This window comes from Thunnus albacares, chromosome 7 (genome assembly GCF_914725855.1).
Source record: "Thunnus albacares chromosome 7, fThuAlb1.1, whole genome shotgun sequence".
NCBI lineage: Eukaryota > Metazoa > Chordata > Actinopteri > Scombriformes > Scombridae > Thunnus > Thunnus albacares.
Window position 1 is genome coordinate 20,324,091 of NC_058112.1, and position 19,223 is coordinate 20,343,313.

Consider the following 19,223-nt stretch of genomic DNA (forward strand, 5'->3'; position numbering starts at 1 on the left):
GTTTACGAGAAAGTGACGCTTTTGTTGACTGTTGCAAAAGAAAAAAGAAAAACTTAAAGGTAGGTTCACAGTTTTTCCAGTCTGTCTTAAAACAACAGTCAGGTGCCCATATGAACATTGAAAGTGGTTTTCCTCATTGTAATCATTCCTCCTGTTCATACTGGCAATTAAAAGGTCCTTTCTCAATGTGCTCTCAAGGCAAGTGATGGGGGCCAAAATCCACAGTGTGTCCACACAGTCATATTGTGCAAAAATCCATTTAAAAGTTTATCTGAAGCTTATGAGGCTTCAGCAGTTTGAGTTAGTCATATCAAGTGGATATCTGCCACATTTCCAGTCTTTTTTAGCATTAAATTCCCTCTTTTTGTTTCCCTGTTGAGCTGCGGTGGAAGTATAGTAACAAAAAGAGGGGCCTTGGCACTAAAAAGACTGTAATATTGAAAGATATCTACTTGATTTGACTAATTTGGACGGCTGAAACTTTATATTAGCTTCAGATAAACAGGAGGCACAGGAGGCTTGTGGATTTTGGCTCCCATCACTTACATTGTAAGTACATTATGAAGGGATTGTCTAATGACTAGTATGAACAGGAGGAATGATTACAGCAATTGTGAACCCGTCCTGTAAACCTAGCCGTGACTCCCTGTCTTTGAATCAGGAATTTCCGATGAACTCGTGAAGGCAACGCAAGACTGCCACTTCGTCAGAAGTTCGGTCACGGCTTCGCTTGCAGTGTCTCTCCACCAGGGGGCGAAGCCCGGGGGAGGCTCAACACAACCCCTCCGCTCCGCTTCTCCTCGTACCATCAGCTGAATCTGTCCGGGACAGACCAGGGAAGATGGCGGCCACTGACCATTCCCGGTCCGAAGCTGCCAAACAGCGACGGCAGGATCAGCTGCAGCGATGGCTGGGTTCGGAGACAGATCAGACGGGGTCGGAGGCCCGGGAAATGTCGAGCGGTTCCGGGACGCGGCGGGCGAGAGTCCGGTTCGCCCAAGGAGCTGTGTTTATGGCCGCCTGCTCCGCCGGAGACCGGGAGGAGGTGGCAGCGCTGCTCCGGCAGGGAGCTGACATCAACCACGCCAACATAGACGGACTGACAGCGCTTCATCAGGTGGGAAGTTTAACGTTAACTCTCTAAATGTCTTAACTTATGTATTTACGAGTTAACGGCTGCGTAACGTTAGCTGCATGAATGTCGCGCGACGAGCGGCGACGATGAAACAACCGTTTATCCGTTAATGAGTCTCTCAGCAAAGAAGCATTAACGTTAACTTATCAAGGAGTTAGCTAATTCAGAGGTCAAATTGTAGGGTTAATCTCAATATTTCAGTCGAGATTCTAGCTTAAAAGCTTAAAGTTGAGCTCAGCACTTTATCATCTCTGCGTTTTGTTTTCAGAAGTCGCAGCAGCAGCGTTATATCTGGCCTTTGTAGACAGGCACAGTTAGTTCATTAGCCTGTTGGTAACTTAGACTGGGTTATCCGCACCGTTGTATTTAGTAAGTTATAGGCTTCCTTTACTAGCTTACGAGCGGATAGAGGATAGCAGTGAGCTAGCAGACAGTTAATGCGGAGCTTGTAGGTTCATTTTTAGACTTTACAAAGCACTGACTGACAGGCTGGTGACAGTAAAATGGTAGGTCATTGAATTTAGGGACGTTTTCATCATCTCATCAGCAGGTCTGTTGTGTTTTCTCAATTAGGAGAGCAAAACAAAAGCTTGTTGATGAAAACCCAAAACATTAGACTGTTAACCTTGAGTTTTTCTTGCAGTTTGGTCACTGTTATGATGTTGCTGGATACATACATGTCCCAAATAGGCTGCACTTCTTCTGAGCATGTCCTAGTCTTAATGCAGCTCAGCCTGAAGGTTTCCTCCCTCCCCCTTGACTTCAGTCATAACAGAGGAGCAGTCTGGACAGCTTCACTGTCACACAGGCCCTCTATGATACAGTATTTCCTCTGCTTTTATGATACCGCGTGTCATAAACACATTGCTGTCCCTTTGCACACAGTCAAGCCGCACAGTTGGATGGATTTATTTTCTAAAGTTAGGGATATCCAAGTGCACTTGTCAACATAAAGGGGTTTGTGCTTTTTAATTTTCCTGCCCGCTGGAGCTGAATGGTGCAGTAGCTGGCTTGTGTGTACGAAGTGATGTCATGCTCAAAGATGAATGATTGGTGTTTTCCCCCTTAATTTAAGCCAATTGTGTGTGTGTGTGTGTGTGTGTGTGTGTGTGTGTGTGTGTGTGTGTGTGTGTGTAAGTGTGTAATGAAGCTGTCCAGTTCATACGAGTGAGTGAGTGAGCGTGTTCATGCCCTCTTTTGGTCGATTCACATGTGCGGAGCGTCACCCAGTGTGGTCCCTCTCCTGCCCTCCATCCCTCTCTCCCCTGTTGCTCACCGGTTGCCTGGCAACCAGAATTAAATATAGGCCCACACTCTCCAAACTTTCCATCCTCTCCATCCAAAGCCTTTCTGTCCTCTCCACGACTCTTTCTCTCTCCTTTGCCCTCCTCCTTCTCCTCCTCCTCCTCCTCCTCCTCCTCCTCTCGCTGTCTCTCTGTCTCTTTCTCCTTCCTTTTGCCAATTCCCCATGGTGGGGACTTTAGGGATTTCGGATGAAGAAATGGAAAACATTCCTCTAACAGCACAAGCTGCTGTTGTCAAAGGCGATTTTCACAATGAGTCACTTGATGACCCAGTGAAGGAGCCTGCTGGGTGGCTCCGTGTGCACCCTCATAGCGCACGGGGTTCAAGAAGTAGCCTCTGTTCATTCATTCGGCCTGGAGCACCCACTTGTTCAGAGGGCTCTGTCTCTGCCGCAAGTTAACGCTGCGTTTGACATACAGTACCTCATGGCTGCCTCATCTCAGGGTCCAGACTGTGTTTTTGTTTTATCCACCAAACTACCAGACTAATTATCTCATATTATGAAGGGGGGGGGGGGCTTACCAACAGCTTTGTGATTAGTTGATTTAGCTCAAAAGCAAAGCCTCTTAGGTGGCTTAAGACTGTCTAATGGATGAGGTTCTGTGTGGCTGCAGACACTAGCTACTGTGACATCCTGCACAGTAACTCTGTGATTATAATGTGTCACTGAAAACACAATTGGGAGTGTAGTCTTGCTCTGAGCAGGTGTCATCTCATCAGCTGAGAGGGATGAAATCAGACATGGGAAAATGTTTCTCAGTTTGTTCGTATCAGATTAAACACATGAAACAAAGAGGCTACAGCCATGCTAGCAGCTCTGTGAGTCCGTAGTTCGGCACAGCCGGGTTCTAAGATAAGAGCTTGTGTGTAGCAGGTATGGTGTTTGTCATTTTCACCATTTTATTTTAGCGTGACAGCATGCTTACATTTGCTAAATAGGACTAAACACAAAGTACAGCTCAGGCTGAGTAGAATGTCATTAGTTTTACAGGTATTTGGTCATAAACCAAATGACTGGAATTTAAATTTTGATGATGGTGTTGGATGAAATGTTAGTGAAAAGTGTAATCACAAAGTAATTACAATTCATCCTGAGGGAGGCATAAATGTCTTGGACCAAATTTCATGGCAAGCCATTCAATAGTTGAGACATTTCACTGAAATTCACAAATGTGAACCCTCATGGTGGTGCTGGAGGAAAAGTCAGAGGATCACCAAAGTCAGTAGGGTTCATCCTCTGGTGATCATGAATGTACAATATTTTCTTCCTGTCCATCCAATAGTTGTTGAGATATTTCAGTGTGGATCGACCTACCAGCATTGCCATCCATAGAGATGCATGGTTAAACAGAAAAAGAAAGAGTGCATAAAAATTTTCTTTATTTTGCTCGATAAAACGTACTAGTAAGTCATCTGTTCCTGACACCAGTGCAGATTTAACTGTTATCAGTAGAAAATCACTCATATCTTTGTTATTCTTACTCAGTTCAGACTTATTTATGTCTGTTTCAGGGCTAGTTGTGAAAAAGGTCTAGATGTCAAGTGTTTATGTCTTAAAACAAGTTTTTAAAAAACTGCTCTTGCCGTTAATTCTGAAAAACAATTAATTGAATAGTCAATTAGGAGAAGATGTATGACGATTTTAAAAATAGATTGATTATTTAATTTATTTATTGAGCAAAAGTGTAGCCTAATATTCTCTGTTTCCAGTTTTTCGTCTGTGAAGATTTGCTGCTTTTTTCTGTTTCATGTCATCGACATTAAATATTAAATATCTTTTGAATTTTTAACTTTTTTTTTTTTTTTTTTTTTTTTTTTTTGGCATGAAACAAGCAATTCAACATCACCTCCAGCTTTGGTCATTTGTTTCTTTTTTTTTCAGGTTCCCATTTTATAGAGCGAAGGGTCAACAGATTAATATATAATGAATATAATCCTTTATTCCCACCTTATGTATGAGATAAGATTATTTGAACCAATATCAAATACAGATCAACTTGTTTCAAGATTTCAACACTCATTCTGAAAAATTCTTGAAATTAGACAATTTGTATTTGAAACGGGTCGAAATCATCTCACCTCTATGGCAGATTTCCTTTTTAAGATGTTTAGGACTCTGAAGACTTTTGGCAGCATGAAAGACTGTTGAATAAAGGTCTTACAATGATCCTACATCCCAAAGCAACATATGATAACATAATACCATGAGGTTCTCATGAGATTCATCTTGGGACTCGTGCTGGATCACATTGAGAAGTTAGCTAGACCTGGCCTCAGGAGAAGCAGCTAAATAGAGTTGCTGTTTCTCTCATGCCACAAAATGACTGTTTTGGAAAGTACTTGAGGGCCTGTAGCAGCCCACTTAGCAGAAAGTCATTACAACAAGTAGACACAGTAGTCATTGTCTTAGCCCCAGAGCTTTAGTCGAATTTAATAGATTTTGTAACAACAAACCAAAACCAAAATAAAGTGGGTCAAAAACCTTTTCTACTGTACTGAAACTTGTTTCTGTCTGACGTGCATGGTCTGGTTTCTGTTTGTTAATGCGTGTACTGGGGATTCTCGTAATAAACGACAAACAATAAACACTTTTATAGCAATCCATCATGTGGCTTGTGTGTGCTCTGGCAGGCCTGCATCGACGAAAACGCTGAGATGGTGCAGTTTCTGGTGGAGAACGGGAGCGATGTCAACACGGGGGACAACGAGGGCTGGACTCCTCTGCACGCTGCAGCCTCCTGCGGCTTCATCCAGATCGTTAAGTGAGTGTTGTCCGTCACCACACCGTCACATCACTGCCAGCATGATTTAAATAGTCCTGAGTACTAAGAAAGTCAGTGTAGGGGTAGAAGCATTTACATTGACATTGTAATAATCAAGTGATGTCTGTTTATACATTTAACTGATATATAAGACAGGTGACAAATTTTATGAAGCAATTAACATCCAATCATGCTCTGTTGCATGTATAAAAAAGCTGAGCAGGCCCAGCTGATTCTGATTTTGTATGAAGATGGCAAGAGGAAAAGATCTAAATGACTGACTCTAAGTGAAGAGGGGTCATTGTTGGGGCACGGATGGCAGGAGCTTCAGTCACAAGACTGCTCAGCTGGCAAGTGTTTCAATAGGAACAGTGACTAAATGCATTTAGATCTATGGGAAAGACATCAGTAAGTAAGAACAGAAATTGTGGTTGACAGCGCACATTTGATGAGCGTGATGCTCATGCATTAGTGCGAGCAACTCTTCCTCAGGTGACTGAGAATGTCAATGCAGGACGTGATCAGACTGTCAGTAAGAACAGACCATCGACAATTACATAGAGAGAGATATTATAGCAGGGTTGCAGTGCATAAACCTTTCATTACAAAGATGAATGCACATTTGAGAGTTCAGTGGTGCATAAAGCATACGCACTGGTCTACAGAGAGATTTAGAAAAAAGTGATACGGTCAGATGAGTCATCCTTCACTAAATTCTCGACAAATGGGCGAGTGCATGTGTGGCGTAGAGGTCTGAATGCTTGACCCCTACAGTGAGGGGATCCGGTGGCTCTGTTATGCTGTGGGGGGGCATTTTGCTGGTATGGTTTGGGTCCACTTGTCCCCTTAGAGAGAAGGGTCACTACAAATAAATACAAAGTTGTTCTGAGTGATCACCTTTATCCTATGATGAAATATTTCTATCCTGATGGGAGTGGTCTCTTCCAGGATGACAATGCCTCCATCCATAGGGGCACGAGGGGTCACTGAATGGTTTGATGAGTATGAAAATGATGTGAATCACATGTTATGGCCTTCAGTCACCAGATCTCAATGCAATCATGCATACATCTATTACGCTGTATTCCGATTTTACTGTTACACTCTAAACTCGTTGACTGTAAGAGTATTTTTGCTCTTGTAGGTACCTGATAGAGCACAACGCTCAAGTCGGGGCAGTGAACAGTGAAGGAGAGCTTCCTCTGGACGTGGCCACTGAAGACCAAATGGAGCGACTGCTCAAAGCTGAAATCAAAAAACAAGGTGAGGAATCTCTGACATTAACATCTCAAAGTCCCTCTCCTTAAAGACCCACATTGTCTCATGTGCAGGCTTGCTGAGATGTGATTGTGGATGTGATCTTTGAAGTAAATCCAAGTGCAGAACACACAGCATAATTTTGCTTTATACCAGTTATTACTGACAGGAAATGAATTGACAATAACACATTCATTGAAATTTTTAGTTTAAACAAATTTTTGTTTTTGAAATTTGACCAAAACAATTAATTAGAAGACGTCACCTTGAGCTCAAGGACTTATGAAGGGTATTTTACACTGTTTTCTGACATTTATAGACTAAATTAGTAATAAAATAGTCAAGAGATGAATTGAAAAATTGAATCCAAAAATGAAAATAATAATAGCTTAAAGTTTTTTCAACTGATTGAAGGTCAAAGGAAAAGTTAAAAACTTTATATTTCTTTTTATACTCAATTTGAATGATTTAACTAATTATTATTTATTGATGTATTAATTAATTATATTTTTTACTCATCTGATAAATTTTTTTTTACTTTTCTCTGCTTTTGGACTCCAACAGTTGCAGATAAAATATTTGTTCTTATCAGTGATTTATAGAACAAAATGATTTTACTGTTTTCATTTAAGCCAATTGAATTCATTCAAACTAACATCTTGACAAAAATATCAGAAATAATATGACGTAATGTTTTTAAATATTTTAAGCACTTTCATTGTGGAACCAGAACTGTCTTTATGTGGAATAATTATGCTAAATTAAAAGAGAACTTAATATACAGTCAGTAACTTTACATACGCTGGAGGACGAGCTTTTCAAGGAAAATGTTTATAAAACACATGAAGTATGTGATCACACTTTGCAAATGCCAGCTTAAAAGAGGCTGCTGATGTTTGGAATAATGAGAGCACAGTGGAGATGATTAGCTGCTTTTAGGTACACCATAACTCTCAACCGCTTTGGCATCAGTTATTATTTCCTTTGAGCGGCAACAATTAGCAAATCATACAGAGCTCCGGTGACGTGGAGCGAAAAACTGGAGATGAACATCGCTAAAATCATCCAGCCTTTAAATGCTGCACTTGTTTTGCATTTTCGCCCTGTTTTTCCAAGCGGTCACATTCAAAGTATATGTCTAGCTTCAGAGTCGACAGAAATAGTCCAAAGAATCAGGACAGAGTCACTGCGTTCCAAATATTGACCTCCATTATACTGTACTGACGCTCCAGGCCTATACTTTTATCACTGTCAAATACACACATTGTAGCATGTAACTGAAACCACAAATGACATATATAGCATAAATGCATATTAACTTTAATATTATTTGTCTTTTTACCATCTTTTGTCTGCAGTTTACAGTATGTGTCATAGATTTAACTGACACATGATTTTTTTAGCTTTCAATCAATCAATCAACGAATTGGTTTTGTGTGTGCGTCACAGGAATAGACGTGGACAAGGCCCGAAAGGAGGAGGAGAGGATCATGCTTCAGGACGCCATGGCAGTGCTGGCAGGAAGTGGCACTCTCACACCTCACCCAAACACCAAGGCGACAGCTCTGCACGTCGCCGCTGCCAAGGGCTACATCGAAGTCCTGAAGTGAGCATCAGTCCAAACACATGAGAGCAATGACAGCCTGTTAGCTTATGTCTTATTTTGGTATAACACCAAGTCAAACAGCTTGTATTCACAGCCTTGTCCTCTTCTCCTTGGTATTCCTCCTCTTCTCCTCCTCTTGTTCATTTCCCTCCTCTCCTCTCTCTCACCTTGCTCAGGGTGCTCTTGCAATGTGGGGTTGATGTGGACAGCAGGGACATCGATGGGTGGACGTCCCTGCACGCAGCAGCTCACTGGGGGCAAGAAGAAGTGTGCACCCTGCTTGCTGACAACATGTGCGACATGGGTGCCGTCAACAACGTGGTGAGCTAGAGACAAACAATCTTTTAACGTCATAAACCATGTGATTGAAGCCTTTGCTCATGCTGTGACTGATCCTGCACTATGAATGTCCTTGTAGGGCCAAACACCTCTAGATGTTGCAGATGAGAACCTAGTGGACACTCTGGAGGAGCTACAGAAGAAACAGAACGCTGTGAGTCTGCCTTCACACAGGCTACACGACTATCTCACTCCGTTAGATAAACCTGATTTGACTGATAGTGTTACAGCGGCGAATGTTCTCTGTGTTTATGTGTGTTTATATTCCTCTTCAGCTACGCACCGAGAAGGAGAAACAGACTCCTGTTATTGAGACCAGCCCGCAAATTTCCATGGTACCGGTTCGCACACGCAGGTCAGTGCCAGTTTGTTGGTGTGTTGGCATGTGTTTGTTTGTGTGTGTTTGTTTGGGCACACGCCAAAAGTTGCTCCTCAGCTGAATCCCAGTAATCCCAGTGCCAGCAGTATGCATGCAGGTATGATGTTAACAATCCCAGCATTCCTTTGAACCTTGTTCTGTCTCTCCACTGACATTGACCTCGATAAATATAGCAGTCACCAGCCCCTTTTACACAGCCTGTTCAAGGTGGGAATGTTGCGCCGTTATTCCGCCTTGCCGTTCTGTATAAAAGTATAAAAAGTACAAACATGGAATGGAGGGGGGGGGTATTGTTAATCCGCCATTAAGCCGGCAGCGGAGGTAGTCACATTACTGGATCGACGTCTGTGTAAAAGGGACAGTCAGCATGGTGGGACCACATACACTAGACACCAGCACTGTTTTGTTACACGTCACGCCTCTGATTCCTGAATGCCGGCATGCTATCTAAAATCACACACAGGGACGGAATTATGCCGACTTTGTTTGGTTTAGTGTAAAAAAAGCAAAGCCGGAATAATGACGGGTCTACTTTATGGCAAAAATGTGTGACTGACATTCTGTGCCCCAGTTACATACTAAATACTAAATATTATTGTTTTTACTTTGTAGTACGTTCACATTGGATACCTGAAAAAATATAGTACACTTTAAAATACCAACACGCATGATTAACTTCAGTTGTGTGTTTATGGACAAACACTGCAGAGCAAAAGGTAAAGTGAGAAAAATAAGCTTACAAGAAAATCTCTTGCCATCTTAAATGAAGACAATAGAAGTGGGAGAAAAAGAAAAAACAATGTGTTTGTTTAATGTTAATGCTAAAATAAACTAACATGTTTTTGTAAGAACATTTATTACTGGCGCTATGGGGTTGGCAATATGGATAAATATCGACATACATCATAAAGTCTGTGTTGAGGCTAATCAGGCAAAATAAATATCTATCGTATAAATATATTTATATCGTATCACAGTATATATTGTCATATTTTCCAGCCTCACTCGCTCTTGGTTAAGTTTTCAAATTTTATATCGGTGGTAGCTCAGAAGTTAAAGCACAATATAACATAAGTTAAAGGTGTCCTGTGGAGTTTTCTTGTAAATAACTAAATTTAAGTTAACATTCAGACTCACTCATCAAAATGCTTTCAGTGTATCCTGGAGGTCTAACAAAGAGCCAATTAAAAAAATGTATAATTTAAATGATGCATTATTTACATCCATGTCTACTTGCTAGCAGTCATTGCCAGCTTCTTGGTGCATTACTGCCACCAACTGTTGATCTGCGGAATAGCGTGAAATCAGCGGCAGGACTGTTAATGGCGTGACCCGCATATGTATGTGCGTCCTCATGCGCATTCACGACACAAACAAAACAGGAACACACTCTTAAAAAATATTGCTCCGTAGCACTACTAGTGGTCAAAAAATCCACAGGGTAACTTTAATATCTTGCATACTCACATTCAAAGTAGTATACCGTGTAGATTAGTACAAGGCATATTCTCTGTGGATTATAGTATATAGTGTGTGGCTGGGACACACATTGTTTTGTCATTCATGTGGATGCTCTATTGCTATTTTTATCCCTGCTGGTTTGTGTAAAATTTGCATCATTACATGCTGAGAAAAAAGATTACAAAAAGTGTGAAATTTGGGATTAAGTAAAAAACCAGTTGGCTGAAGTTACATAAAGCTAAACGTTGATCTAGTGATAAGACAACAGTTGTACACACTGCATCACAGGAAAAGACCCACTGTTCCACCCACTGATGTGTTGATTAGCGCATGCTCCCTCTAATTGGCTGCACATGGAATGATTGCCCTCACTGATCAGCTCCCTGCATGCCACCTTTTGTTCCACTCCACCTTGGCCCCGCCCCTGCAGGACTTCTATCTCTCGTATGAGCAGTAAGGAGAAAATCTGCCTTCATGAGCGGGAGAAGCATCCGCCTCCTGCCCTGCAGAGCAGCCCGGCTGAGGACGAGGAGGAGGAAGGCCAGACGGCGCAGAGCCAGTCTCAAAGCCAGGCGAAAGCCTCCAGCAGCTCCAGCTCTGAGGAGGAGAGTGAATCTGAGAGTGACGCGGAGTCTGGTGAGAGAAGCTGCTGGTGCCTTGACTTTGAAAGTGGTGTATGGTAGTTTTAAAAAAGTATCCGCACACATGACAAGTGGTTCTAATCAATGTTTGAAAAAAGAAGTTGTTAAGAATTTGCATGTTTTATCAGATGTGTTTTATGACGTTTTTATGGTTTTACTAGTGATTTAGTAATTGCTGACCTTTGCACGGTTGCAGAGAAAGCAAAAAACCGAGAGATCATAAACAACTTGAACAACAAACGCAACACCACCAGCCTCCTTCCTACCTCCATGTCAACGAGTACTGCTACAAGCCAAGCTAAAAAGGTAATGTTTAGAGATATAAAGATCATCAAATGTCTCTATTAGCTGCATGACAACAACGCTCATCAACAAAGATGTTGTCTTTGACTGGCTGTGTAGCAAGAATCAAGCAAGCCCCCAGCAACCGAGGCCCCGGGCTCCTGGAGAACGTCTCTGAGGAAGGCAGGCAGCTCGGTGACTCTGGGCTCAGCTGGACTGACTGACTCCAGCCAGGACTCCAGCAGGCCACCCGAGTCCGGTCTAGGCATGACCCGCTCTGCCTCCAGCCCCCGCCTCAGCACCGAGGCCGACACTAAGGTATGTAACACAAGCGCCCACTCACATGATTCAAGGAATTACAAACCCATGAAAGCACAGCTATTATTTTATAAATATAACGTGACAGGCCAAATAAAGGTTTCTTTTATGGCTTCCGTTCACTGAGTCACATAAAAAACTGATGAACTGATCCTCACCCCTCATACTCAGGAGCCAAGGCTCGCTCGGGTGCCGCCTATTCCAACACGGAGACTCTTCAGTATTCCAGACAGCAGCCCTGACAACTCCAACAGGTGGGCCTGTGCTCTCATATGCTCCTGCGCTTGTGAAACCAGAATCTGTTTTTCTGAGTCACCGCATATGTGCCCTTGTCACCCTGTCTCTCTCTCAGTTGGCTAAGCCGTAGCTCCTCTTACACCCGGCGCCTTCATAGTCAATCAGGGAATGATCTCACTAGTTCCAACCCTTATTTGCCTCACAGGTCAGTTATGCTGCTCACTGCCCGTCTTGCATTTGTTTGCTTGTGTTTGTGTGATTGTTTTTACTGTGTCACAGCTTTTACATTCCCCCAGCAGTGAATACTAATTTGCATGTGTGTGTGACTGTGAAAGATGGCCCAATGTTTCCAACGGGTTTTGTCTTATTTCAAGCTCATCTTATGGAAAGAGACTGGATGACCCCACCATGACCTCAGCTAGCACAGGAACGAGCTCTACTGGACTCAGCCGCCTTAATAGTGTCTTGGCCCAGAGGTATTTTGTTTGGTTTTTTTTAGTGTTTGTCATTTTTCATCAAAAATCTCCTGTGTGCACTTGTGTGTAGTCTTTGTGACAGGTGTGTCGGTGGAGTAGCCACGGACTAAAAAGAGGAAGGGACACCTGCACACTACCTTCACTTGCTTAATAAAGATACTTTAATACATACGTTTTGACCTTCTTCAGGTATACCTCAGATATACCTGAAGAAGGTCGTTGACCGAAACGTTGTTTATATTAAAGTATCTTTATTGAGCAAGTGAAGACAGTGTGCGGGTGTCCCCTCCTCTTTTTAGTACTGTTTGTCATTTTGTCAGAAACATTTCCCTCACTCATCAGAAAGATCTGATAGCCACCTCTTATCTTTCTCCTGAAGACTTCCTCAGGAACAGACAGAGAAGAAGGACCAGTCTGCCGTCCCCACCTCCAACTCTCAGAACACGACTACAGGCGAACCGGAGACTAAGCAGAGACGCAAGTGAGTCCGCATCATTGTCTGTGTTACCGAGAAGCTGATGTTTTAAAACCGAGCCCGACGGTGCCGCAGCTTGTAGCTTAAAGTCTGATTTGTCACATGTAGGTCCTATCTGACACCTGTGCGAGATGAGGAGGCAGAGGCACAAAGGAAAGCTCGCTCCCGGCACGCGCGGCAGTCTCGTCGCTCCACTCAGGTAGAAACACCACCTGTTCAGATGTTCACTGCATGTTCACTGTCTATCTGGTACATAAACAATAATATCTCTCTTTCATATCAAGGGGGTGACACTAACAGATCTTCAGGAGGCGGAGAAGACCATGAATACCATGAAGATGGAGAACAAAGGGAGAGAAAAGGAGGAGGAAGAGAAGGAAAAAGAGAAGGAAGCAAAACCTAAGAAGGGAGAGGAAGGGGTGAGAGCTATATTTCAGAGTTATAGCCCTGCGTTGGCTTCTGCTCTTATGTAATGTAATTTGACATCACATAGCGTGGGATACTGTGTTTACAGGAAGTGAGCTGGAGGTCTCGTATTGCCAGTCTGCAGAAGTCAGACCTGCTGGGCCTCACGCAGCCCGCTGGCACCCCGCGGACTCAGACCTCTGACAGGAAAGGTACATATCACCTCTTCTCTTTACTAACACCCGTATTTGAAGAGGTAGTAGTGCTCGACAGTACGGTGTTTGTTGAAATACTTGATTTAGTCTTAAATGACTGCTTGTCTGGCTTTGTTCCAGATGTTGAGGCCAGCACAGGGGAGAGTGAGACAGAGCGATGGGCCCGGGAGCGCAGGGAGAGGAGACAAGCTCGGGCCAGAAGAAAGGCACAGAGGACCGGGGAGGTAAACACCGTACACATCTTTATATCTGGAAAAGCCTGCGCAGCATGGATAACACACCATGATAATTTAGATAAAATACAAGAAAAGATACATTCAACAATGACAAAGTTAAAGGGAAGTTGGAAAACGAGTGCCAATGAAGAAAAAAAACACACATTCTTGTTGCAGCTTGACCTCAGAGTTTTATAGGAACATGCTGTGCTGTCTGTGTCCTCTGCAGAGTGATGACAATGATCCCAGTGGAGAGGAAGAGTTCTCAGGCAGCAGGCTGGATCCACAGGTGTGTATGTGTGTGTGTGTTTGTGTTTATTTATGGTGTTAATGGACTGTAACCTAAGATACCAACCATAACTTGTTTGCTTGTGTTCTCTGTTTACAGTCAGACCAGCACTTGAGATCCAGGTATGAATCAGGCCTTTTGAACTGTTTGATCTTCCCCTCTTTCCTCATCCTGTCAGCACAGTTACTATGATAGCAGTCTCTCTGACCTCTGCTCTCCTCCTCCACTCAGGTCGCACATATCCTGTAACGACCGTACCCAAGGAGGAGGCTCCGAGACCAAGGACTTTAAGAAGGTCAGCTGACAGAACTTAAATCGAGGTCACACAATTTATTTTGTCCCAGTTATTTACTGTTTGAATGTGTTTGTGTGTCAGTTGTTTGAGGAGGTGTCCAGAGAAAACAGCCAGCTCCAGTCTCAGCTGCAGGACACTCAGAGGATTGTCAATCAGACCAGGTTGGACCTGGAAAAGGCCACACAGGTGATAACACACACACACACACACACACACAAGTTGAAGTTGACAAACTGTTATTGTGATCTTCTGTGCACAAAGTCACAAGGAAACATTATAAAGTGGTAAAACTTGTTAAAGACAAGTTCTGTCTCTGTGATGAGTACTGAAATCTTTTTCCTTGGATTTCCTCTTGATGTTCTTGGTTCAATTCCGGGCAGCTATCACATATCATGTTGTCAAACCAGTCTTTATTCTCTTTATCTAAAAAACATTTTTTTCAGCTGATGGAAACAAAAAATATTCCTTTGTGGAAAACGTAAAAACCCTAATGGATTGATTCCACCTTTTAATAAATATTTTGTTGTATTAAAGTAAGACTATGAAACTTTTGAAAGAATTCTTCTTCCTCTTAACAATGAAACGTCGAATTCATTAAGTAATAAAACGCACCGTTGCTCACTTTAATACACTCAAGTTTTGCTGCTACAGACTCGCGTGGTCTGGTATGACCAGTAGATCATGGTGGCTAATGTTAGCTAACTTTAGGAAAAAGTCACATTTCTGAGTCAGTTCACCGACTTAGTGACTCTTCTCTACGTGTGCTCCTCTTACACAACATCTAAGCACATCACATATAACATTTCAGAGGTTTTATCACAAAAGTAAAATGCACATCTTGCCAGGAGGCTGTATCCGAAATAATTCACTAGTCACTTTTCACTGTTCATTATGTTTGTTGTTGTGATTTATGAATGTCTAGTGAGCATTTTTATGCCCCACATTATCCTCTGTGAAAAGAAGAAGAAAAAGAAAAAAAAATACTGTACAATTGATGGTCCCTAACTGAGCTAACTACCATCATTCATTGTGCAGATAAGGAGGCAACATAGGTGGTTGCCAGATGAAAGAAATGACCTGAGTAGTGTCTGAAAATCTTTGTAGCCACATCAGTTACATGACTCTACAAATGACAGTATCAGTTTAAAACTTCAGTTTGCCCAGTAACTATTATTACTTGATAATGCTATCTAACAGCCTTAATGATGTCTTTAAAGGGGACTTTTCCAGGTCTATATTTACATTCTGGGGCTCTACTGGAATATCTTTGCATGATTTACAGTTCAAAAAACTATACTGCCCCTTTACACAGCCCCTCAGTTCAGCCTCTGTCTGAAACAGGACGTTTTAGCTCCTGTCTTTTTAAGGCTGTCCTCCTGATGAACTCTGTTCTGATTGGTTAGCTCCGTCACTGATCGTTTCTGGCCACTTGGGAGGTTACATCAACAAACTACTATGAAACAAACTACAGTAGTAGGATTTCACTACTTTTTCCTCATTCTTTAAATATAAACTTCTCAAATACATCCATTCATGTTTGATCCAGAATCTGATCCGAAATATGAAAGTGGACAATGGGAACAACACATGGAAAAACTTCAGCAACAACTTTTGCAACCAGGGCAACAGAAAGGACGGCTGTTTATGGGCATGCTGACGTCAGCGAGGTGGAAAAATACATCACAAATGAAGCGTTGAGAGCAGGTTCAAGCCTGGGCTTTTGACTTATAGGGAACATTTATGCATAAGTTCACCTCAGGTTTTATAACTTTGACCATGTTTAACATAGATAACAGACATCATAACAGTACATAAATAAATCACATCAACTGTGATATCTTTCCATTAAGAAACTGACTCAAGAGACTACAGGGAAATGAAGGGAATTCATCTCAAAAGTTACATAGTCTGGCTTTCTTTTTTTTCCATACGAAGATGTTGCAGGTTATAACTTTAATATTCATAATGTCTTTTGCACACAGGCCTTCTAGTGATCATGTAAACCTGCTGCTGTGATGACGATGTTAAGGTTATTAGTTTTTTTGTATCCAACAGAGACAGGAGCGCTTCAGTGACTGCTCAGCCCTGCTGGACCTGGAGAGAAAGGTAATGCATCCCCGCTGATGATGATACCTGTTGTAGCTTCATCTGCCTCACTACTGCCACCCCTGCTCTCTGTTGACACTCTCTTCTCTCTCCTCCCCACATCAACCACTTTCTCACCTGTTGTCACTCAACTTTTTTGGCTCTCTTTCTTCCCTAAATCACTTCCCTCTTTGCTCCCTCCACACGTTACGCTGGCATCAGGACCGGAGGATGTTGGAGCGGCGTATGGCAGAGCTGGAGGAGGAGCTGAAGGTGAGGACGCATTCAGTGAGAATCTTATCGTGGCCGGTGGCCACAGACACTTTGCATGCTGCTGCCTGATTAGCTTCGCTTTAGCTTGTGCAGTTCAGCAGCGTTGTGGAAGTTCACTCTCTCAGCCTGTCTTAAGGGGTGTGATAATGTTGGTCTTTGTTACACTTAACAGGTTGATTTGGTTTATAACATTAGTAGATGTTTGTTTACCTACGGAACAACTGCCTGAAACTGGACATATGATCTCTGTTCTCTCATAACTTTGGATGTGAAATGACACTTTTTACTCATTTGTAAATTGTCAGGCAACTGCTCTTGGCCAAGAAATACCATGGCACATAATTCCCCATAGTTTTTACACTTACTCAAGATAAAGTGTTATAATAAATAAGCTTCAGAGTTGCTGGCAGTTTTTGTTTTGTTTGGACAGAGCCAGGTTAGCTGTTTCTCTGTGTTTCCAGTCTTCATGCTAAGTTAACCTAACCAGCTGCTATTTAACTATTCCTTTAACTTTTCACCTGCTCTGATTTCACGATGAAGTACAGAACCATATTCGGATTAATAAAGAATTATTTTTTTAATAAAATACAATTTTTAGATTAAAAACTAAACTATTTCTATGCTGTTATTTCTAGTTTTAAGCCATTTTGTTGACTCCTCTTTGCAGGCTTTTTAAACGTCAGTGTGTCCCATGGAAGATTAAAAATGACACGTTTTACATTAAACTACACCTACACCAACTTAGGTAATTTGCAGCACACGGTTTTTTGTAAATGAGGCCCAGTATCCAAAAGGATCTGATTATTTCTTCTTGCTCCTGCTAGAAGCTAGATATCCTCATTCCTGTGGCTCTGTAGAAGGAAGTCCTCAACTCTCAGCAGAATAATGGTTCCTGCAGCATTTCGTGACCAAAGTTATGAGCAGCAAAAGATCACTGTCAAAAACTTGCCAACTGAAAATTGACCCAGCTGTCTTTCACATGACATGAATTCAGTGTCCTACTTCCTCTTTTATGCTGTTAACCCAGAACAGCTTTAATGCATTTGTATTAATAAACCTCTTAATAGTTAAAGTGGTCAGTTGATTTACTAGTTTAAACTGTTTATTCAGTGGTCTTTGGTTGATTAATGGGCTTTTTTTTTCCAGGGCTGACATTTTGACAGAAGCACAGGTGTCATTAATAACATTGAAGTATTGCTGCGTTTATATTCAGGTGTGGCAGTTGCAGGTTCTTGGTATTGTGCATGCAGGCTCACTGTCACAGCTCACTGAGACACTTAAATGAAAGAGTCATTGTTAATGTTATTGGTTACACCTGTGCTTTACCTGCTACAAGTCAAAATGTCTGTCAGACCTTGATATGTATATAATCTTAACATCCAGTGTCTCATAATCCAATAACTTAACAAATATCATACAATGAATCTCAAACTGATTTTATATTATGATTTTGTTTTAATGTGAGTTGGATTTTTTTTTTTTTTTTTACCACCAGGTTCTGGTTGACCTGAGAGCAGACAACCAGCGTCTTAAAGATGAAAATGGAGCACTGATCCGTGTCATCAGCAAACTCTCCAAATAGATGGAGAGAGAGAGAGCGACACGAAAAGCAGGGACCCCCCCCTCCCCCTCCCTCCCCTCCAAACCCCCCTCCCCCCTTCCTCCGTCCCCCCATCCATCCATCCATCCCTCCCTCCCTCCTTCCACACATTCCTCCCAGTGCCAAAGAGCAAGAGAGAGAGAGAGAAAGAAAGAGAGAGAGGGGGAGAGAAGCAGCAGAATGTCCTTCGTACATGAGCACCACAGCTTGACTTGGATTGTGATGCCTCTCTATAGTCCTGAACAGCTGGAGTGGCTTTTGTGTGCCTTTTAATACCCGTTTGTCACAGGAAGACCTATGGCATGAAGGCCTGTGGCTATGGTCAGAGGCTCCCACAATAACAATACAAGACTTGACAACAGCCAAAATGCCCACGGCTGGTGCAACACAAGAAAACACAACATCTACTACTACTGTGCATCAGGGGAATACTTAACATGCACACACATTCCTATGCGTGCATCACATACTTCCTCGATGCACATTCCACGAGCGCACAAGGCCATTCGGTCCTTAAAGCTCCCACTTAGTATTTAAATTTTGTGAACACATTTACGTCACACATTCACGAGTTTACCCCACTCACTTTCAATGTCCAAATCTAATGTTGTCAAGCAGGTTTCAGCTCTGAAACACATTTTCAGACTGTCTTTTACATTCAGCAACGTCCTGGCGACAGGGGGAAGTCCGTGAAGCTCTGTCGGGTTGTTTTTGTTTCCACATGCAAGTCTTTGAACCCACCTACCTCTCCACCTATGCACTTCCCCACTTACATTTTTATTTTTGTGACCACAGACACACTCCATGCTCTTAAAAAAAAAAATGACCGCAGAACCAGGTCCGTCGACAGCAGCACTTTACTCTCTGCAAAGCAATAAAAGATCTGCGAGGCTTTGCCCGTCCTCCAGACAGACAACCTCAGTTCAGAGCAGCACCTTCTCATGACTACTTGTCTTAAAAAAGCAAGTAATGGAAGAAGTTAGCCGTAGCTGAAGGTCAAAGGTCATTGCACAATTATAGAATTTGCTGTTCTGTCAAAGCCTATTATGCTATGAATGGTTTTAATTATTACCATTGATAAAGATATTATTTTCATAGTTTTTCATTGTCAATTCCTCTCTTGCAAGGGAGCATGGTTATGTATATTACATGTGTATAAATACTAGTCTTTAA

General features: G+C 42.2%; 1 protein-coding gene and 1 long non-coding RNA gene across 8 annotated transcripts; one reads left to right on the plus strand and one right to left on the minus strand.

The window, feature by feature from the left end:
• The first annotated feature begins 708 nt into the window (after positions 1-708).
• On the plus strand, positions 709-18,097 carry zmp:0000001167 (protein phosphatase 1 regulatory subunit 12A). 6 transcript variants are annotated; one of them, XM_044356759.1, is made up of 25 exons: positions 710-1,117; positions 5,072-5,202; positions 6,347-6,465; positions 7,909-8,065; positions 8,242-8,386; positions 8,484-8,558; positions 8,680-8,759; positions 10,699-10,880; positions 11,082-11,191; positions 11,288-11,485; positions 11,657-11,739; positions 11,838-11,927; positions 12,097-12,198; positions 12,578-12,679; positions 12,782-12,872; positions 12,958-13,092; positions 13,188-13,290; positions 13,414-13,517; positions 13,738-13,797; positions 13,897-13,919; positions 14,029-14,092; positions 14,174-14,278; positions 16,148-16,198; positions 16,400-16,450; positions 17,946-18,097. In XM_044356759.1, the coding sequence occupies exons 1-25, from the start codon at positions 842-844 to the stop codon at positions 18,030-18,032; spliced, it is 2,724 nt and encodes a 907-aa protein (XP_044212694.1). In that variant the 5' UTR covers positions 710-841; the 3' UTR covers positions 18,033-18,097. The 6 variants fall into 6 exon arrangements, with proteins under 6 accessions (XP_044212697.1, XP_044212698.1, XP_044212694.1 ...); XM_044356758.1 differs by having other exon boundaries at positions 711-1,117; positions 10,675-10,880; XM_044356761.1 differs by having other exon boundaries at positions 711-1,117; positions 10,675-10,880; positions 17,275-17,978.
• Positions 5,182-10,695, minus strand: LOC122985818. 2 transcript variants are annotated; one of them, XR_006404197.1, is made up of 3 exons: positions 10,477-10,695; positions 6,351-6,447; positions 5,182-5,265 (listed from the first exon to the last, which is right to left on the minus strand). It is a non-coding gene; the product is annotated as an uncharacterized LOC122985818 (long non-coding RNA). The 2 variants fall into 2 exon arrangements; XR_006404196.1 differs by lacking the exon at positions 5,182-5,265 and adding an exon at positions 6,150-6,188.
• Positions 18,098-19,223: the final 1,126 nt, after the last annotated feature.

Excerpts from the sequence above, each read along its gene's own strand:
- zmp:0000001167 (XM_044356758.1), top strand. The coding sequence starts at position 842 with ATGGCGGCCACTGACCATTCCCGGTCCGAAGCTGCCAAACAGCGACGG. Across the intron at positions 13,291-13,413 it reads TCAGACCTCTGACAGGAAAG|ATGTTGAGGCCAGCACAGGG; the intron begins GTACATATCACC and ends GCTTTGTTCCAG. Across the intron at positions 16,451-17,945 it reads AGCTGGAGGAGGAGCTGAAG|GTTCTGGTTGACCTGAGAGC; the intron begins GTGAGGACGCAT and ends TTTTACCACCAG.